Source organism: Aulostomus chinensis, chromosome 20 (genome assembly GCF_037954235.1).
Source record: "Aulostomus chinensis isolate RoL2024-O1b breed Wild chromosome 20, RoL_Achi_v1.0, whole genome shotgun sequence".
Classification (NCBI taxonomy): Eukaryota; Metazoa; Chordata; class Actinopteri; order Syngnathiformes; family Aulostomidae; genus Aulostomus; species Aulostomus chinensis.
In genome coordinates, this window is record NC_141339.1 from 7,501 (window position 1) to 26,258 (window position 18,758).

The 18,758-nt window shown below is 44.7% G+C and overlaps 1 protein-coding gene across 1 annotated transcript in view; it reads right to left on the reverse strand.

The window, feature by feature from the left end:
- Positions 1–17,057, reverse strand: part of gpr63 (G protein-coupled receptor 63) — an 18,285-nt gene extending 1,228 nt beyond the window's left edge. The window contains exons 1-3 of the mRNA XM_086190206.1: positions 16,763–17,057; positions 7,364–7,523; positions 1–5,546 (exon numbers count right to left, since the gene is read on the reverse strand). The exon at positions 1–5,546 is cut by the window's left edge and continues 1,228 nt beyond it. Coding sequence (XP_086046332.1) covers positions 4,199–5,431 — 1,233 coding nt within the window. The 5' untranslated portion in view covers positions 5,432–5,546; positions 7,364–7,523; positions 16,763–17,057 and the 3' untranslated portion in view covers positions 1–4,198. The remainder of the gene's footprint in view (positions 5,547–7,363; positions 7,524–16,762) is intronic.
- Positions 17,058–18,758: the final 1,701 nt, after the last annotated feature.

Here is an 18,758-nt window from a genome sequence, read left to right on the forward strand (position 1 = left end):
GTATCTTGCTCAAGGATACTTGGACATGGTCACCAGGGGAGGTGGGGATTGAACCAGCGACCCTTCAGTTGCTAGACGGCCACTCTACATCTGAGTCATGCCGCCCAATCCCCATAAGAAGTTGTTTAAATGAATGATGAGATTCCACTGGAACTGGCAGTCAAACCTTCAGTTTACTGCCCAGAGAATGCCTTAAGGCGCTTACATGAAGGCCACAGTGTGGAAAGCCCTTCTCTGCCAAAAATATTTACCTTGGATGTCACATTTTGCACCGTACTCTTGGATGTCCATTGCATTTTGATTAGTTTTTGATCACCTTCATTTATCTAAACAATATTTCTCGTGGACATGCCAAACTAAATGAAAGTGACAGAAACTGGACTTAAATATGTACTCATATCATTTAAGCTCATACTTATTAACAAAATGCCTTTGCTGACTGATATAATTATAGGTAATGTCAAATATAACTTGTGTACAAATATGTGAGTATTATCATCCCTGATGACAAGCACAGCACTTCTGCAGCCAAAGACTGTGACATTAATAAACCCCGATCTTTAAGGCACAAGAAGTTCTCATTGTAATTACAATTGGCAATCCCAATAAATGCGTGGGGTGTTGAGATGTATTCTGACACTCTGTAGACGTGCGTGATGCTTTCTGTGGAGCGGGGTTTCTCCATGCTCATAGATGTGTACAATATGTGTGTCTATAGGCCTAGCCATCCTGCAGCACAAACTGGGCAAGTTGTATGGAGCTTCAGTATTTCTAACTGCCTCGAGGACCACTTTGTTATGCCATGAAAAGAGAAAAAAATAAACCCACGACAAAAGAATAACAGATGCAAACAAGGGCAATTGGGCTGCTACAGTTGATTACTGACTGCAAAAAATGTTACTGAGTTCACATTATGTGTTGTGGATGGACAAGGGGTACCATTAATAAAACAGTGTGTAATGTAATGCAGATTTAATGTCCTGATGCTGAGAAACTGGTGAGAATCCTAGGTACTGTTTTAGAAATTATACCCAAGGTGTGTTTCAGACATTATAGTGTACAAGTAATGTTACTCCATTAAAATTTGTCCTAAAAAACTGTCATTTAAAACTGTCATTTAAAAGGTAAGCATATGTAGACCTTGGTAATTTGAGAAAGAAACTGATATTCCTTTAAAATATCTTCCATCCATCCCTCCATGTTCCCCCTCTTCTCCTGTTCAGGGTGGTGGGGGTGGAGCCTATCCCAGCAGCCTTCCCCCTGGACAGGTCACCAGTCCATGGCAGGGCCAACACATAGAGACAGACAAACATTGGCTCTCCCAGCCATGCCTACGGTCAATCTAAAGTATCCAATTAGCCTGCCAATGAAGTATCTTGTTTTCCCTTAGTCTTAAATTCAAAGACTCTACCCTGGAGAGTTTCCTAAAGTTCTAACATTCCTCTGTTCTCTCAAGTGTATAACTAGTTTTTAGATTTGCTGTTTAAATGTTCCACAATGCTATCCCACATGCAGGGAAATTATTACAGCACACATGGAAAGGTTACAACCAATCATATGTTCCACAGGAGGGCACTGGTGAGCAGACCATCTAAGAAACAGCACACGTAATTGACAGATATAATAATCTTTCATCCTGGATTGTTTCAGATCTGATCAAGTTTGTGTTCCTGTGTATGTAACAAGCAGAGTGTGTATTTGGTGCATCTTCCTGTCTGAGCATTGTGCGATTTAAATAACAGGAAAAGCCTTCACAATAAAATTTAGACCAGTTTTTGTTGGCTGAAAGTGAAAAAAAAAACTTTTCGCAACCTCAAGATGAGGACTCAAAGCTATTTCACATAACATCTCTCTTTCTGGACAAAAAAACTCATAAATGCACAGATGGGTGCAATTACATTTGCTAGTTGACTAAGCCAGAAAATGACATCTACAGTAGTTTAAAATGGGCAACAAGAAAGATGAGGCCCTTTGTATTAGGGTTAGGGTTACAGGCATTAAGAGCAATATTTCTTAGACATGAATGACAGCCATCATTTAATTAAAAATGTAGCTGTATCTACACACAAAGGTCATAGGGATGACAATTCTCAAAAATAATTGGTCAGTATGCTGTACATTTATGCATTTTGAGCTGTTATCTCAAGCAGTACCTGCTCCATAGCAGTTTAGGTGTGCCAAAGAAGTTGTTACAGTAAAAAAGTAAAAGTGAACCACATTTGTGACTGTTAAAACTCAAGATTGATACATGAATTAGCTTGCTAGCCCAAAAATCCTGTTTCACAGTACAGGAGGCAGGTCATCACTGAGTCCAGTTAATCTCAACCTGGATTCGAGACCAGTCTCGGTCAATATAATAGGATCATGGCACTAAAAGACTTCCTGTAATCTGAAGGAAAGTGTCCATCCAAATATAGCGGATATTCATCCATAAAAAGGTATTCCTTGTGGTGCCATTCACAGTATGATTTTTAGGAGTTGGATTGTTGAGATAAATAGCTTGTGATGCTAATTCTCCACAAAGGGTATGTTCAACAAAATGACCTTGAAAAAAAGGTGTGATGGTGAAAATTCATTAGATAGAATGATGTTTGTTTCATGTATTAATCAAGTGAACATCAGTCTCTACATCACTACTAGTATCTTCTATAGATATTTGAATCATTTGCTCCATGTGTGTCTTCACCTCTTTGCTATTCCAAGTTACTAACTTGCATTTATCCACCAGCAACTCCAACTGAACCATAATTTCTGAACATTTTTCCACTACATGGATATATGGTCTTCAGGGTCATAAGGAACTACAGTAACCTGTGATGTAGTTTTCTCATTGTGCAGCGGAATAACACGTGATTGCTTTCATATTGGTCTTTGAGAGACTATGTATCAGCACTGTTGTACTTCCAAAAACAGAGTTCAGCAAGAATTAACAATCTGGTCAGCTTTAGTTTATACTACTGTTTCCATCTACACATTTTGGTAAACATTTTTGACGGATGAATCATACACCAATTACTCTAAAAAGTGAGGCAAAAATATCTTGATTGCCAATAGAATACTTTTTCTTTTCCCATAAAATGCACATTTGGCTGCTGCACTTAATTTAAACAAAAGTGGTTGATATATCAATGTCTCTAATTTTTTTACTGACATTGAAACCTGGCCAAAAAACATCAACATTCTATAAAAAACTAGTTTCTGTTTGAAACCTCATTAAATTGCCTGTTCTGCATGAAAAACTTGCAATAGAGTCTGCTCAGTTTACTGTTTGTACTGGTTCCAAATGAGCCCCAGAATTGGTATTGTCCGTCTTAATGTACGTATAGTGAGAGAATGGGGGTCTACATATTCCAGAAATAATATACAAGCTATGATATTAAGTATTGAATTAGCACAGGTAAATCAGAATGCAAAAAAAAAGTTTGGACCCTTTCTCTAGGCAATTGTTTTGGAAAGTGTTCATGGACAAGTTCTGATATAGCGAACATTTAAGTCATGCTCACAAAGTCAAAGCTGTCACAACTGTCTCGGTATTTCTGATGGGACATATCAGGGATTCAAAGTGTAAAACAATCCTATATGAGCAACTATCATCAGATATGTGCCATCAGGTCTGAGGCCAAGTTAAAGCTTCTTCATTGTGTTCAGTTCTTCTGCAGTGGGTAATTGCACATGACTGAAAATTAGCACCTATTGCATAGCTCAATGAACCAACTCCTAAAACACACTACAACAATAGCTAATGGAGCCACATGAAATTCATACGAATGTTTGCATTTTTCCATACACTTCAGTCAAAAATTGCAATACATTTGGAACGAAATGTTACAAACAAATGTGAATTCACCTTTGCACTGCAACAGTCCAGTCTATGGAAATTAATTACACATTACACAGGTGTAGATAACTTAAAAATATGGCCATCAAGGGAAATGGAGAAAACCAGCAATAGTCACTGATGTCAATTATATCCGATACCCATTGTAAACTGGAATTTATTCAGACTGTAGACCTTTTTGTTCAGTCATCGCATAGCTATACAGTTGGCTCATTTGTTATGAACCAAAAAAGCATCGTTTTGGTATCTGTTCATTAGACAATTAAACTCAGTTTGCCAACAAACAAACTGACCCAATGATGTAAGGTGCAACATATCAAGGGATACATTTTGATGACTGTAAAAGGGTAGGTGTTTCCTTTAAACCACAGAGCGATGTTCGCCACACACATACACAGCACTTGGCTGTATACGCCTCTTTGTGTTGCCTGGCAGCTGAGGAAGAAACTTGAAGTATTTGGGCATCAGATCAAGACAGGCGTCACGGAACTTTTTGATTCGCCAGTAGTAAATGAGAGGGTTGAGGGCTGACTTGAGGTAGCACAACCACAGGACCCATGTGCTGACTTGAAAAAAGCGGTCTTTGTGGTAGAAGTTGTCACTGAAAGTGGTTACCAGACTGTAGGCAGTAAAAGGTGCCCAGCATACTGTAAACACAGAAAATAGGATGAGGATGGTTGTGAAGGCACGGGTCTTGAAGCTCATGTCGATGTTCATTTGGAAGGGCCTGTGGAGGCTCAATAGGCCAAGCTTGCTGGCCTGACTTAGACAGATGGTGTCAGAGAGGCTATGGATGCGGATTGCATTGTGGCGGATGGTGTTAAGTATCCCCATGAAAGTGTACAGCATGACCATAAAAGGTATGAAGAAGAAAACAAGCATTAATATCAATACGTAAGCATGATGTCCTGGGTCAGTGCTATAGCTAAAAACACATTGAGGAGCCCTTGGAGGGATTTGCAGGGGAGGGGAACCAACAGCCAGAGGGAAAGAGAAAATGAAAGCCAGTACCCATGTGATCACGATGAGAACTTTAGCTCTCTGTGGGCTCAGCTTATCTTGCTTTTGCACAATAATAAGAAAGCGATCTATGCTTATTATAAGCAATATAGCTACACCCTCCATCACAAAGAACCAAAAGAGCATCGCTGAAACTCGACAGAACACTTCTCCAAAAATCCAGTTGCTGGTCACAATAGTTACCAGTGCAAATGGCATGTTGAGGATGGCTAGCATCATATCTGCAAAAGCCAGGCTTGCCAAGAGGATGTTGATGGCTGAGCGCATGGCAGACCTCTGGTAGACCATCAGGCACACCACCATGTTTCCCATTAGGGCCACTAACAGAATGGCAACCATGACAAAACAGAAGAAGACCTGCAGAGGCAGACTGATGCCTTGAGGGCTATCTTGGGACATTGCAGTCGGTGTAACCAGCTGCTGGGGCGTCTGGGAGCCCAGGGAAACATTTGCCTTGAAGATGTTTTCCATTAGCACCCTTCCAGAAATGTTCAGTGGGCCCCTTTCAAGACAGCAGGCACTGCTGCCGATATCCTTGGCCTCTGGAAGGGGAAAAGCAGGGGAGTGAACCATTTCTTCCCAGGGTTAGTGGACATCGTTCCAGATGAGCTCACGAAGAACACAAGGTTGTAGATGCAAGTATTTGCAGCTCAACACAACATGGCCCCATCTTCATTGTTACAATAACCTGCGACATACAAAAACATATGTGAACACAAGTATATAGAAAAACAGTGATTTGGTGTAAAACATTTTTCTATTTAAATTGCGTTTGCAGTGACGATTGCAAAGGTTCCATCACTGAGTTACAAATGTGGCAATTAATTCAGTCTTCATCTAAAACAAGAAAACACTCAGGTGTTTGATCTGATGTCAACGATGTCAATGATGTGACAATGATAACAACGATCCGACCATCATCTCAAACTGCAATTTCAGTCATTCTGTAGCCTCAGACCACAGACCCCTTTGAACTCAGACTTCAAAAAAGCACTACACTTTCTTGATTCACCAGCAATGCACATGCAAAGTTTGATTTACAATTGGATGAACGTTTAAGTTAATAGAAGGACAGACATAGAAATAGAACTAAAACAGAATATATTATTCAAAATAATGTTTTGATCTTTGAATTTTCACCTGAAACCAAGAAGTATGTTTTGGATAGCTCTGAATGAGCCTTAATATTTTTTTCCACTTGCCTGTCAAGAACTGCAGCACACAACTAAAGTGAAAGCTACATTACATTGATTTGAAATATTGAAAAAATATACAGATTAGAGATTATATATATTTATTCATGAAAGTGTGATTAAAAACTTGCAAAGTAATATTCCTTGATATGATTGGTCTAAAATTTATATCTTTTCATCTGTAAGAACTTACTGAGGCCATGTTCTCTGTTCACATGTTTTCAAGGGTTTAATTACAGATTAAACAACAAAAATACTTGTTGTTTAGCGGTATAATTAATATCAATTTCACTCGGTCAGGTGAACTAAGCAGAACGCCTGGATGCAGCTGTTCTCTACAGCACAGCTGTACTAGCATAAACATCACCATTGTGTTTGTATTGTATTTGCCAGCACATAATTGCTCTTATTATGCTGCAATTGATTGCTTGACTAACCTGTAGAAGTTATTATTAGTAGCTAGTTGTTGTTATTGTTTGCCCCTCGTCCCTCCCTCTGCTCGTCTTTCTTCTTCCAACCTGTTCACGTTATCATTCTCTCTCCCTCCTTTCTCTTTATCTCTGTCCCGCTTTCCTTCTCAATGTCTTTTCCCATCATCTGTCTTTGTCACTGTCCTCTCCTTCCTTTCTCTCTCATCTCTGTCCCTCTCTTTTCTTTCTTCTCCAGCTTTGTCTGTCCCCTCCATCTCTCTCTCCCTTCTTTGTCTCTCTCTAGGTCTCTCTTTTCCATCTGTCTCTTCTCCATCTTTGTCCCTGTCCCTTTCCTCCATCTCACTCTCTCCCCCAAACGATCAGAGCAGACGTCCGTCCCCACTGATCCTGGATCTGCTCCACCTTCCTGCTGGTAAAGGAAGGTTCTGGTGGCTGCTGTTGCAGGATGTGCTTGCTGATGGAGAATTGTTGGGTGGAGGTTCATTGAAGGAGGGAGGTGCTGGACCTGCTCTACTTGCTACCTGCTCGAAAGTGTCAGGACAGAACTTCGGTTGGGGTTTGGCGCTATACAAAAAAAATGACTTGACTGCACAGCAGTTTAGTGGGGCGCCATTTCGTCAACTACAATTGTACAATGATAATATGAACTGTAACTGGTATAGTCGGTATATTTCATGCACTGATGATTCCAATGTCAGCTATACCATTTAACCCAATATATAACAGGGACCAACCCTGAAAATACAAATGAGCATTTTTTTTTTTTAAGTCAAGAAATTAATTTTTTCAAACACTGACCAACACACAAGAGAAACATAATGTTTGTACTTGGTCTTGTGTTAAGTAGCATGTAAAACATAGATTGGCCATTGGGTTGATACCTGGATGTCCAGTCACTGTGTGGATGCTGTTGTGATGTCACCAAGAAAGTCAGAGAGAGCAGGCCAGTGCCAAGCAGCCCAGAAGACTCAGCATTTTTCCAATGGTTATGACGAGTGGATCATCTGCAGCTAACAAATGCTGCTTCATCATAAAATAGACCTGGTGAATGAGAGCAAAGAACAAACCATTTCAACCTTGGCTCACTTCTTGCTGCTTTCACATCATGTTTTCTGAAGGATGCAGGCCTTGTGTTTATGATATTGGATGTACTGTGCAGCCATTGTGCAATGAAAAAGAAATGTGAGAAGAAGAATACTTCAGAGACAAGTGGTTCACTGGTATCTAGCCTGGAAAGTCCATGTGTCTCTCAAAAATACATAGTTGTTACTACTCCATCACAGTTGGCAGAGTTAAACACAGCTGTCTCATTCCCAAGACAGGCTATATCTTTAACTTGAATCAGTTTTTCACTTACTGCAGGTAGCATGCATGGAAAGAGATGGAACACTTAATACAACTGAGATGTCGGTTACCTTAAATTATCTGGAATTAAACCAAAATGTGTTTTCTGTTGGAAAAAGACAACAGCCTAACTCTTTGCCAGTTTGATTAAGCATGAATATATTTGTACCATGACGTAGCAGCAAACAGAGAATGCATTTTATAAACAAGCCAGAACAAGAAAGACAATATGACACGGTAGCCATCGCATTCAAAAAAGTTGGGTGTGATGAGACATCAGTATTTGTTTCTGTATCTATTTGCAAAGACAAAACCAGAGGTAGCAGAGGCCTTGACTGAAAATGTATTTTTTTTCTTAACTAGTTAACTGCCTGCCCCCCCCCCCAACATGAAACATTGAATAATTAGAGGCAATCCCTTCCTCTCTTAGTTTCGTTTTGTATTTGATTTCAAACCAGTCAGGGTGAAGTAAAAAGACTGACTGCATAGGCTTTTCAGTAAAGGATTTTCCTGACACTTACATCGGCGTGCCTCAGGAGCCTCCTTTTGGGCCACAATAACATTGAGAATTACAGTCATCCATTCTTCATCTATATGTTTTGGCTGTGCTTTCAAAAACAAAAATTTGTTACCAATGAAATGAATGATTAACTGAAAAAACACTTTTCTCTTGTATTTCATACATTTTTAAAATCCTCAAATTCCCATTTTAGAGGCTAGATGTTCCTTACAACTAAACACCACAAGTTGATACTTTGTTTGGTAGATAGTGTTTGAAAGAAAATCAGCAGACAGAATGTATCTGTATCTTCTTATGTTCAGTATTTGAAGTGGATGTGGCTTCATTATTATGACAGCACAACGATTCATGGTGATGCCAATAATGTTCAATTTATGCTGGTACAATTGTTAGGGTCTTCGCCTGAGGAACCTTCAGGCGAAGACCCTAACATGTTTGCTCAGCAGAGCAACACATTAGCAGCACTAAAAACACTACACTAACCAGTGTCCCAGCCCCCCAACACCCATGAGGCAGCTGGGCCAGACGGCCCGGAGCCGGTTTTCACATCCACACCATTCAAAACCTGGTCCTGGACTGTTCTTGCTGTCAATGAGCGCCCAATATGTGCATCATCTAATTTCACCCCTGAACATGAATGAAATTCACCACACTTGTCCAGTCTGGCTAAACATTCACTAATCCAAAAAAAAAAAAAAAAAGTCTATAGCGCCACCTAGGGAGCCACACAACTACAAGATAATTTTAGATAATTTGCAGCGCTATAACTCCTCCCAGGAATGTCCCACAAACATAGGACCAATACCGTTGGACTCGTCTCATCAAGACCAACAATTCCTACACTCTGACCCCTCACCTGTCTACAACAGAATGTCCACAAATTGGACAAAAATGTCAAAATGAGGACTTCTTTTACTCCCCCAACAAACTCTATCTCCTCCTAAGGCATTCATGCTATCGCTTCCAAACTTTCACATATTACTCTCCCAACTGTGCTGATTAAAAGTTATTAAAAGTTTTTATGTGAATTACTGGGTTTGGATTTTACAAGCCGTCAAAGTGGGGGAGACACGTTTCAGCTTCCAATGGAAGCCTATGGGGAGACGGTGTCCTCTCAGGTACATACTGTCAAACAAACGCTTCTCACGTCTACACCATCCATCCCACAGCTCTACCAACCACACCACTGCATTCCTGACAAAAACCCCTCCAAGAACATGGTGTTCTGTGTCCCTCTGGACCAGCGTATGCCGACTTCTTCCTCTTGTCCCACTCCAGTCCTGGTGTTCCTCCTCTCTCTCCACTCTAGCACAGATCAGAGGCAGTGGGGGAGGGGTTCTTAAAGGGCCAGCTCTCAGCTCTGCTCTCACTCTAGCACAGATCAGAGACAGAGCAGTGGGGGAGGGGTTCTTAAAGGGCCAGCTCTCAGCTCTGCTCTCACTCTAGCACAGATCAAAGACAGAGCAGTGGGGGAGGGGTTCTTAAAGGGCCAGCTCTCAGCTCTGCTCTCTCTCTAGCACAGATCAAAGACAGAGCAGTGGGGGAGGGGTTCTTAAAGGGCCAGCTCTCAGCTCTGCTCTCACTCTAGCACAGATCAAAGACAGAGCAGTGGGGGAGGGGTTCTTAAAGGGCCAGCTCTCAGCTCTGCTCTCACTCTAGCACAGATCAAAGACAGAGCAGTGGGGGAGGGGTTCTTAAAGGGCCAGCTCTCAGCTCTGCTCTCACTCTAGCACAGATCAAAGACAGAGCAGTGGGGGAGGGGTTCTTAAAGGGCCAGCTCTCAGCTCTGCTCTCACTCTAGCACAGATCAGAGACAGAGCAGTGGGGGAGGGGTTCTTAAAGGGCCAGCTCTCAGCTCTGCTCTCACTCTAGCACAGATCAAAGACAGAGCAGTGGGGAGGGGTTCTTAAAGGGCCAGCTCTCAGCTCTGCTCTCACACTAGCACAGATCAAAGACAGAGCAGTGGGGGAGGGGTTCTTAAAGGGCCAGCTCTCAGCTCTGCTCTCACTCTAGCACAGATCAGAGACAGAGCAGTGGGGGAGGGGTTCTTAAAGGGCCAGCTCTCAGCTCTGCTCTCACTCTAGCACAGATCAGAGACAGAGCAGTGGGGGAGGGGTTCTTAAAGGGCCAGCTCTCAGCTCTGCTCTCACTCTAGCACAGATCAGAGACAGAGCAGTGGGGGAGGGGTTCTTAAAGGGCCAGCTCTCAGCTCTGCTCTCACTCTAGCACAGATCAAAGACAGAGCAGTGGGGGAGGGGTTCTTAAAGGGCCAGCTCTCAGCTCTGCTCTCACTCTAGCACAGATCAAAGACAGAGCAGCGGGGAGGGGTTCTTAAAGGGCCAGCTCTCAGCTCTGCTCTCCACTCTAGCACAGATCAGAGACAGAGCAGTGGGGGAGGGGTTCTTAAAGGGCCAGCTCTCAGCTCTACTCTCACTCTAGCACAGATCAGAGACAGAGCAGTGGGGGAGGGGTTCTTAAAGGGCCAGCTCTCAGCTCTACTCTCACTCTAGCACAGATCAGAGACAGAGCAGTGGGGGAGGGGTTCTTAAAGGGCCAGCTCTCAGCTCTGCTCTCACTCTAGCACAGATCAAAGACAGAGCAGTGGGGGAGGGGTTCTTAAAGGGCCAGCTCTCAGCTCTGCTCTCACACTAGCACAGATCAAAGACAGAGCAGTGGGGGAGGGGTTCTTAAAGGGCCAGCTCTAAGCTCTGCTCTCACTCTAGCACAGATCAGAGACAGAGCAGTGGGGGAGGGGTTCTTAAAGGGCCAGCTCTCAGCTCTGCTCTCACTCTAGCACAGATCAGAGACAGAGCAGTGGGGGAGGGGTTCTTAAAGGGCCAGCTCTCAGCTCTGCTCTCACACTAGCACAGATCAAAGACAGAGCAGTGGGGGAGGGGTTCTTAAAGGGCCAGCTCTCAGCTCTGCTCTCACTCTAGCACAGATCAGAGACAGAGCAGTGGGGGAGGGGTTCTTAAAGGGCCAGCTCTCAGCTCTGCTCTCACTCTAGCACAGATCAGAGACAGAGCAGTGGGGGAGGGGTTCTTAAAGGGCCAGCTCTCAGCTCTGCTCTCACTCTAGCACAGATCAGAGACAGAGCAGTGGGGGAGGGGTTCTTAAAGGGCCAGCTCTCAGCTCTGCTCTCACTCTAGCACAGATCAAAGACAGAGCAGTGGGGGAGGGGTTCTTAAAGGGCCAGCTCTCAGCTCTGCTCTCACTCTAGCACAGATCAAAGACAGAGCAGCGGGGAGGGGTTCTTAAAGGGCCAGCTCTCAGCTCTGCTCTCCACTCTAGCACAGATCAGAGACAGAGCAGTGGGGGAGGGGTTCTTAAAGGGCCAGCTCTCAGCTCTACTCTCACTCTAGCACAGATCAGAGACAGAGCAGTGGGGGAGGGGTTCTTAAAGGGCCAGCTCTCAGCTCTACTCTCACTCTAGCACAGATCAGAGACAGAGCAGTGGGGGAGGGGTTCTTAAAGGGCCAGCTCTCAGCTCTGCTCTCACTCTAGCACAGATCAAAGACAGAGCAGTGGGGGAGGGGTTCTTAAAGGGCCAGCTCTCAGCTCTGCTCTCACACTAGCACAGATCAAAGACAGAGCAGTGGGGGAGGGGTTCTTAAAGGGCCAGCTCTAAGCTCTGCTCTCACTCTAGCACAGATCAGAGACAGAGCAGTGGGGGAGGGGTTCTTAAAGGGCCAGCTCTCAGCTCTGCTCTCACTCTAGCACAGATCAGAGACAGAGCAGTGGGGGAGGGGTTCTTAAAGGGCCAGCTCTCAGCTCTGCTCTCACTCTAGCACAGATCAGAGACAGAGCAGTGGGGGAGGGGTTCTTAAAGGGCCAGCTCTCAGCTCTGCTCTCACTCTAGCACAGATCAAAGACAGAGCAGTGGGGGAGGGGTTCTTAAAGGGCCAGCTCTCAGCTCTGCTCTCACTCTAGCACAGATCAAAGACAGAGCAGTGGGGAGGGGTTCTTAAAGGGCCAGCTCTCAGCTCTGCTCTCCACTCTAGCACAGATCAGAGACAGAGCAGTGGGGGAGGGGTTCTTAAAGGGCCAGCTCTCAGCTCTGCTCTCCACTCTAGCACAGATCAGAGACAGAGCAGTGGGGGAGGGGTTCTTAAAGGGCCAGCTCTCAGCTCTGCTCTCACTCTAGCACAGATCAAAGACAGAGCAGTGGGGGAGGGGTTCTTAAAGGGCCAGCTCTCAGCTCTGCTCTCCACTCTAGCACAGATCAGAGACAGAGCAGTGGGGGAGGGGTTCTTAAAGGGCCAGCTCTCAGCTCTGCTCTCACTCTAGCACAGATCAAAGACAGAGCAGTGGGGAGGGGTTCTTAAAGGGCCAGCTCTCAGCTCTGCTCTCCACTCTAGCACAGATCAGAGACAGAGCAGTGGGGGAGGGGTTCTTAAAGGGCCAGCTCTCAGCTCTGCTCTCACTCTAGCACAGATCAGAGACAGAGCAGTGGGGGAGGGGTTCTTAAAGGGCCAGCTCTCAGCTCTGCTCTCCACTCTAGCACAGATCAGAGACAGAGCAGTGGGGGAGGGGTTCTTAAAGGGCCAGCTGTCAGCTCTGCTCTCACTCTAGCACAGATCAAAGACAGAGCAGTGGGGGAGGGGTTCTTAAAGGGCCAGCTCTCAGCTCTGCTCTCCACTCTAGCACAGATCAGAGACAGAGCAGTGGGGGAGGGGTTCTTAAAGGGCCAGCTCTCAGCTCTGCTCTCACTCTAGCACAGATCAAAGACAGAGCAGTGGGGAGGGGTTCTTAAAGGGCCAGCTCTCAGCTCTGCTCTCCACTCTAGCACAGATCAGAGACAGAGCAGTGGGGGAGGGGTTCTTAAAGGGCCAGCTCTCAGCTCTGCTCTCACTCTAGCACATATCAGAGACAGAGCAGTGGGGGAGGGGTTTTTAAAGGGCCAGCTCTCAGCTCTGCTCTCACTCCAGCACAGATCAAAGACAGAGCAGTGGGGGAGGGGTTCTTAAAGGGCCAGCTCTCAGCTCTGCTCTCACTCTAGCACAGATCAGAGACAGAGCAGTGGGGGAGGGGTTCTTAAAGGGCCAGCTCTCAGCTCTGCTCTCACTCTAGCACAGATCAGAGACAGAGCAGTGGGGGAGGGGTTCTTAAAGGGCCAGCTCTCAGCTCTGCTCTCACTCTAGCACAGATCAGAGACAGAGCAGTGGGGGAGGGGTTCTTAAAGGGCCAGCTCTCAGCTCTGCTCTCACTCTAGCACAGATCAAAGACAGAGCAGTGGAGAGGGGTTCTTAAAGGGCCAGCTCTCAGCTCTGCTCTCACTCTAGCACAGATCAGACTCAGGCTTCTAACTCCTCAACTACAAGGCCCAGGGATTTGCCAATTACACCGTCGTATTGGGGCCGGCGTTTGGCAGCTGGGCCGCGGGCGTGCAGGGGCTCAGGCCCTAACAACGCTGCTTGCAGCTTTAATTTCAATTATCTTTGTTTAGACTTTCATAGATAACTGTATGTTTGTGCTCATCAAATGTCAGAACCTTGAATTAGCTGCATCACCATAACAGACATGACTGTGAGAAATATTGGTACCAGATGATGTAATGACCACATGAAGGAACATTGACCACTTAGTCTATACCAAACAGACATGTATTATCCTGATAATAGAGACGCATTCCCTCACGATCACTGCCAACAGCACCACACATATTAGTATAACACATTACATGTATTAGGTAAAGAGTCATTCAATAGTTCCATGCTCATAATTTACCACCAAAAACATTTGCAGCGAGCTGCTCAAAAAAAATGTGGGCAAAGTTGCAGTTCAACATAAGAAATTGAAAAGCCTCACTTCTTACAAAATCCAAAAATACAGAGGAAAGTCTACCTGACTGAAAGAGAATGAGGCTGGTGGGTCAGAAGACTCAACAGGAGTCCAGATGTTTTGAGCTGGAACCGCAGTGTGGAGGCAGTACAGAATGTTTCCTTTTCTGGGGTGAAGGAGGTCCTGCAACCCTGATTCCATGTCTCCTGCTACATCCCTCATCATGTTGCTGAACATGTTTTCTTGCTCAGCCCGCTGCAGTCTCCCTGCCTCCCCAAGTTCTCATACCACAGCTCTTTCCTCATGTATGTAGGCTTTTAACTTGTTGGTGACCCAAGTCTTGGTCCATCCAATGGTGCCCTTCTGTAGCTGTTGGACCAATGTTTTCAGCAGCAGCCTGTCATTAATCATCCCTGTAATGTGGCAGGTAATTTTGTCCAGAGTTCTTTGTGCCAGGAGCATTACGGCCTCATGGGGCTCCACCCACAACCTTCTTGCTGGGGGGCCACTGTGATGACCACTGCTTCACTGTGCCGCCCTAACCCTAACCCTAACCCTAGTCCTAACCCTAACCCATCACGTGGTAAGTTTCAATGAGTCTCATCTAAGAAATTCCTTATCAAGTCATCCATCCATCTCATCCATTTTCTATACACAAATATATGTGGAGGGCTATAAATTTTTCTTTTTCAGATCCATCCGCCCAAGATAATGATGCGATAAGTGAGACCTGCAATCTATTAACTCGTCTCAAGGACAGTCTCTGCTTGCTCTTCCGTCCCCTCTCACCTACTGACAATCGCATGCTCTTACTAACTCAGCAACCACGTAGGTGGACACGTTTCAAGAATGTAATGTCATTCAGAACACATGTATGTTTATGTTAACAGTTACAATGGCAATCCCTACTTTCTTAGCAGATTCAAAACACTGTCACCTCGCAGCAAGAAGACCAAAACCATGACATGTCTTTGCTGCCACTTAAGCCATTAGGGTTAGGGATAGGGTAGGATTTTCCATGTTGGATGTTCCATGTTCTTACCAGAAACTATTTAGTTTATAGAATTGTTATGGAATTACCCAATACATTTTGCATACAGTAGCTGACACAAGAACAATTGTGATCATCTGTGAGAAGGAAAAATGTTCCTTCATAGAAAAGTGACGTGTACCTCTCATTCTGCGTCAGTGTGTGACAGCAAACTTTGATGAACCTGACAAAACCGTGCATTTCTGTGTGAACCAAAGTTGTGATGGAGACAGTGGTGCCTTTGTCCATCATCATATACACTAACAAGTCACAGTTGGGTCACGCTGAACAAAAACAATATGCCAGCCTTTGATCTACTCCTTCATCCGGATCAACACCTCCTCATCAGGACACCTGGCCAGAGGATATTTTAGAACCCAGTTTCCTTCAGAACTGCAGTGGCTGGGACTGTGTACTGGGCGCTATATTTCTCCTTGATGCATCATGTTTGCTAATAAATACTGTGAACTTGAGTTCACCCTGGCATCCTCCTCATCTTCATGTCTACATATCCATGGTCTGTGTAAAACTTCCACAACAATTTGTACTTATGCAATGGTCAGATTTCGGGGGAGGTGGACTCAAGGTAGAGACCTGACCAGACCCACAAGGACAGGACAACAGTGAGATGAACACCAGGTTCCTGATGGAAATGGAACATCAAGTTGTGTTATGCAAAGATATCTGTCCTGGAAACGTCCAACTTTAAAACTTGGTGTTAAGGAGATACTTTTGAAAACAGCTGAGCCAAACCAAGCATCAGCAATAACACAGACCCCCAACCAGTCCCGTCACTGACACGGTGAGTCTCTGGCTACGGTCTCGGTTACATCTGTGACGAATGTACATACCTTTCCGATGAGATGCAAGAGCTGACCTTGTGATTCACTGAATTTCAATTCAAAGCCTGATTTTGACCTCCCACGATCACAAAGAGGATTCCTGAAGTACAACGATAACTGTGTGGCACATCCTCGTATGTTTTGCTTTTGTCTTGTTTTGTAGAAGTTGGGCCCTCTGCCATGGTGGACAGCACCCTAACCCAACAATTTTCAGTACATTCTCACGTTGAGGAGGAGGAGGAGGAGTCCAACAGGAGGTGTTCTGACAGTGAAGGAGGTTGAGTGGTTGGGGACATTTTGGAGCAGAAATCAGGGTTGTGATGATCCTCTACTTTGCCGACATCGTCTGTGTTGTTTTCTTTGTTTTTTCAGTTCAATTGTACCTAAAGATCAGACCACTTGTGTTAAAATAATCAATACACACGTGGTTTAAAAAACCCTGAATAATTGATTTTGGTAACAGTGATTTCTACAGACTATCAGCGAGAACACCTGAGAAGGTTCCCTGCTAGCACGGACTGGTCCTCTTCAGAGCGTCTCAGCTGCTAGCGCTGATGGCACCGGAACATCAGAACCAAGACGGAGACCAGGACCAGAACGTGGGAGGCGAAGCCCGCGGGCCGCTGCGATTGAGGACCAGTTCCGTCTTGGTGGAGGGCAACACGCAGGACGAGACGCGCTCGAGCCCACCAACAACTTGGGCTTAGTGGGGGTCTAGCAAACGCGGATGTGCTGTCGTTGCTGTTGTTGTGTTCGCTGTTACCTGCTTCATTCTCCACGTCCATCGAAGTCCGTAAAAGGGCAGCGGAGGGGAAGCTCAGTGCAGCAGCAGCAGAGCAAAGTCATCATCTCCTGCCTGGAAACACGGACAACAGTTCCTGGTTCCCAACGGAGCGTCTCCGCACCGCAGGCCCGCCAGCGTCGGCAGAGCGCGGCTCCTGCTGCAGCCGGAGACGGAACCTTTCCTCTGGCTTTGTTTCGGTGAGACTTTCACGAGCGACCCGGCACCTTTCGTTTGTCTGGAGCTCGTTCTGTTCTTTAACGGATGTTCCCGCCCCGTCCTCCAGATGTGTGTGTGTGTGTGTGTGTGTGTGTGTGTGTGTGTGTGTGTGCGCGCGCGCGTACGCAGTCCGTAGCGACGTCAATAACCGACGATAGAAAAACATCACTTCCGGTGTGGACTGTCAAAGAAAGTCCCCACAAACCTTCCTCACGTGAAGTCATTTCATGAAATGAAACATGAACACGGACGCGGGCCCTTAAGTACTGTTGTTAAATCCTATTAAATGGGATGTGGGGACATTCTACTGCTTTGTCGTTGGTGTAATAATAATTACAATAGTAATTATAATAATAACAATTATTATTATTAATTATATTATATTATCATATTGTATCAATACAATAACTAGTATTATTTTATTAATTATATTATAATATCATATTAATATAATAATTATAAGATTATTATTATTATTACAACTATTATTATTTCGAAGGCGCGAGAGCTTCCGTCCCTCCAACTGTACGTCCTTAAATGTCACGTGGTTCGGGAACGCTGGGAAGGAGAGCTCACGAGGCGCCAGGAGCGGACATCCGTGGTGCGGCGGATCCCGAAAAGCGCCATCACAATAAACCTGAACCGATAAGGACTCACGTGCTGAAGTCGCTGATGACTACATGTAAAATAATCCCCAAAACAAGATGACAAACAGTAAATCATAGCATAAAAGTACAGGTACATGTCATTCTTTGTGCTTTAAAAAACATTTTGGATCTACAATTTTGCCCCAACTTACTCTTTGGGAACACAATTAACTGACTTCATTAATTGTATCAATAAAGGGAAAAATGAATTAAATGATAACAAATAAAGTAAAAACCATAAAAAGACATGTAGGTCGAAATAGGAAGACATTTGAAATGTTCGAATAAAATTTATGTGGCTTCAAATTTATTTTATTTATTTTTGCGGAGGGACTCAGAGTAGAGCTGCTGCTCCTCCATGTAGGGGAGTCAGTCAGGGTTGTTTTTAGCAGGCATTTTAGATTTAGTTTTAGTCTCAGTCTCAGTCAGTTTAGTCTTTGGACTAAATGCTTCTTAGTTCTAGTCCCATGTTGGTCATTTCTATCCTTGATAGTTTTAGTCCACGAAAACTCAAAGGTTTCAGTCAAATATCAAAGATCCTCTCAATAAAGATGTGTGTGTACTGAAGAGGCCACTCCAGTGTTAGAATGAAGCACTGAACTGATCCACCTTCAAAGGGGAGTTTCCCCTCTTTTTCTCTCTCTACCTTTTACTTTTATTATTTTGTTGCAGAAGCAGACAACACACTGGCCCACAATAGGAGTATTGTATCACAATAAAACAGGATAAACTAAATAAAAGCACACTTGACTTCCATGTGAACGACCTCATGTCCTCCATGTTGGCTTCAGCTGCTGTTGTTGGTTAAAGCATCCAGGTGTGTTGCTTAGACAGGGAACAGCAGCAGGTCTGAGGACTCCCGTGTTTCCCAGTCCCACAAACACGGGTCAAAGCACTCCACCTGCCCCCCGTCCACAAATGGACAGGGGTTTATTCATAACATGCTAGATTACTAGAAGGCTGCTTTAAACCAGCCAACATTAGCGGCCCTGGCAGCCTCGTTCATTCTAGCTTTAGCATGTAGCACTAGGAAGCGCTCTCTGCTCCACGGGGAGGTGGAACCACCACCACCACCATCAAACTTTAGGCTCAGGGCGAGCCTCACAGACTAA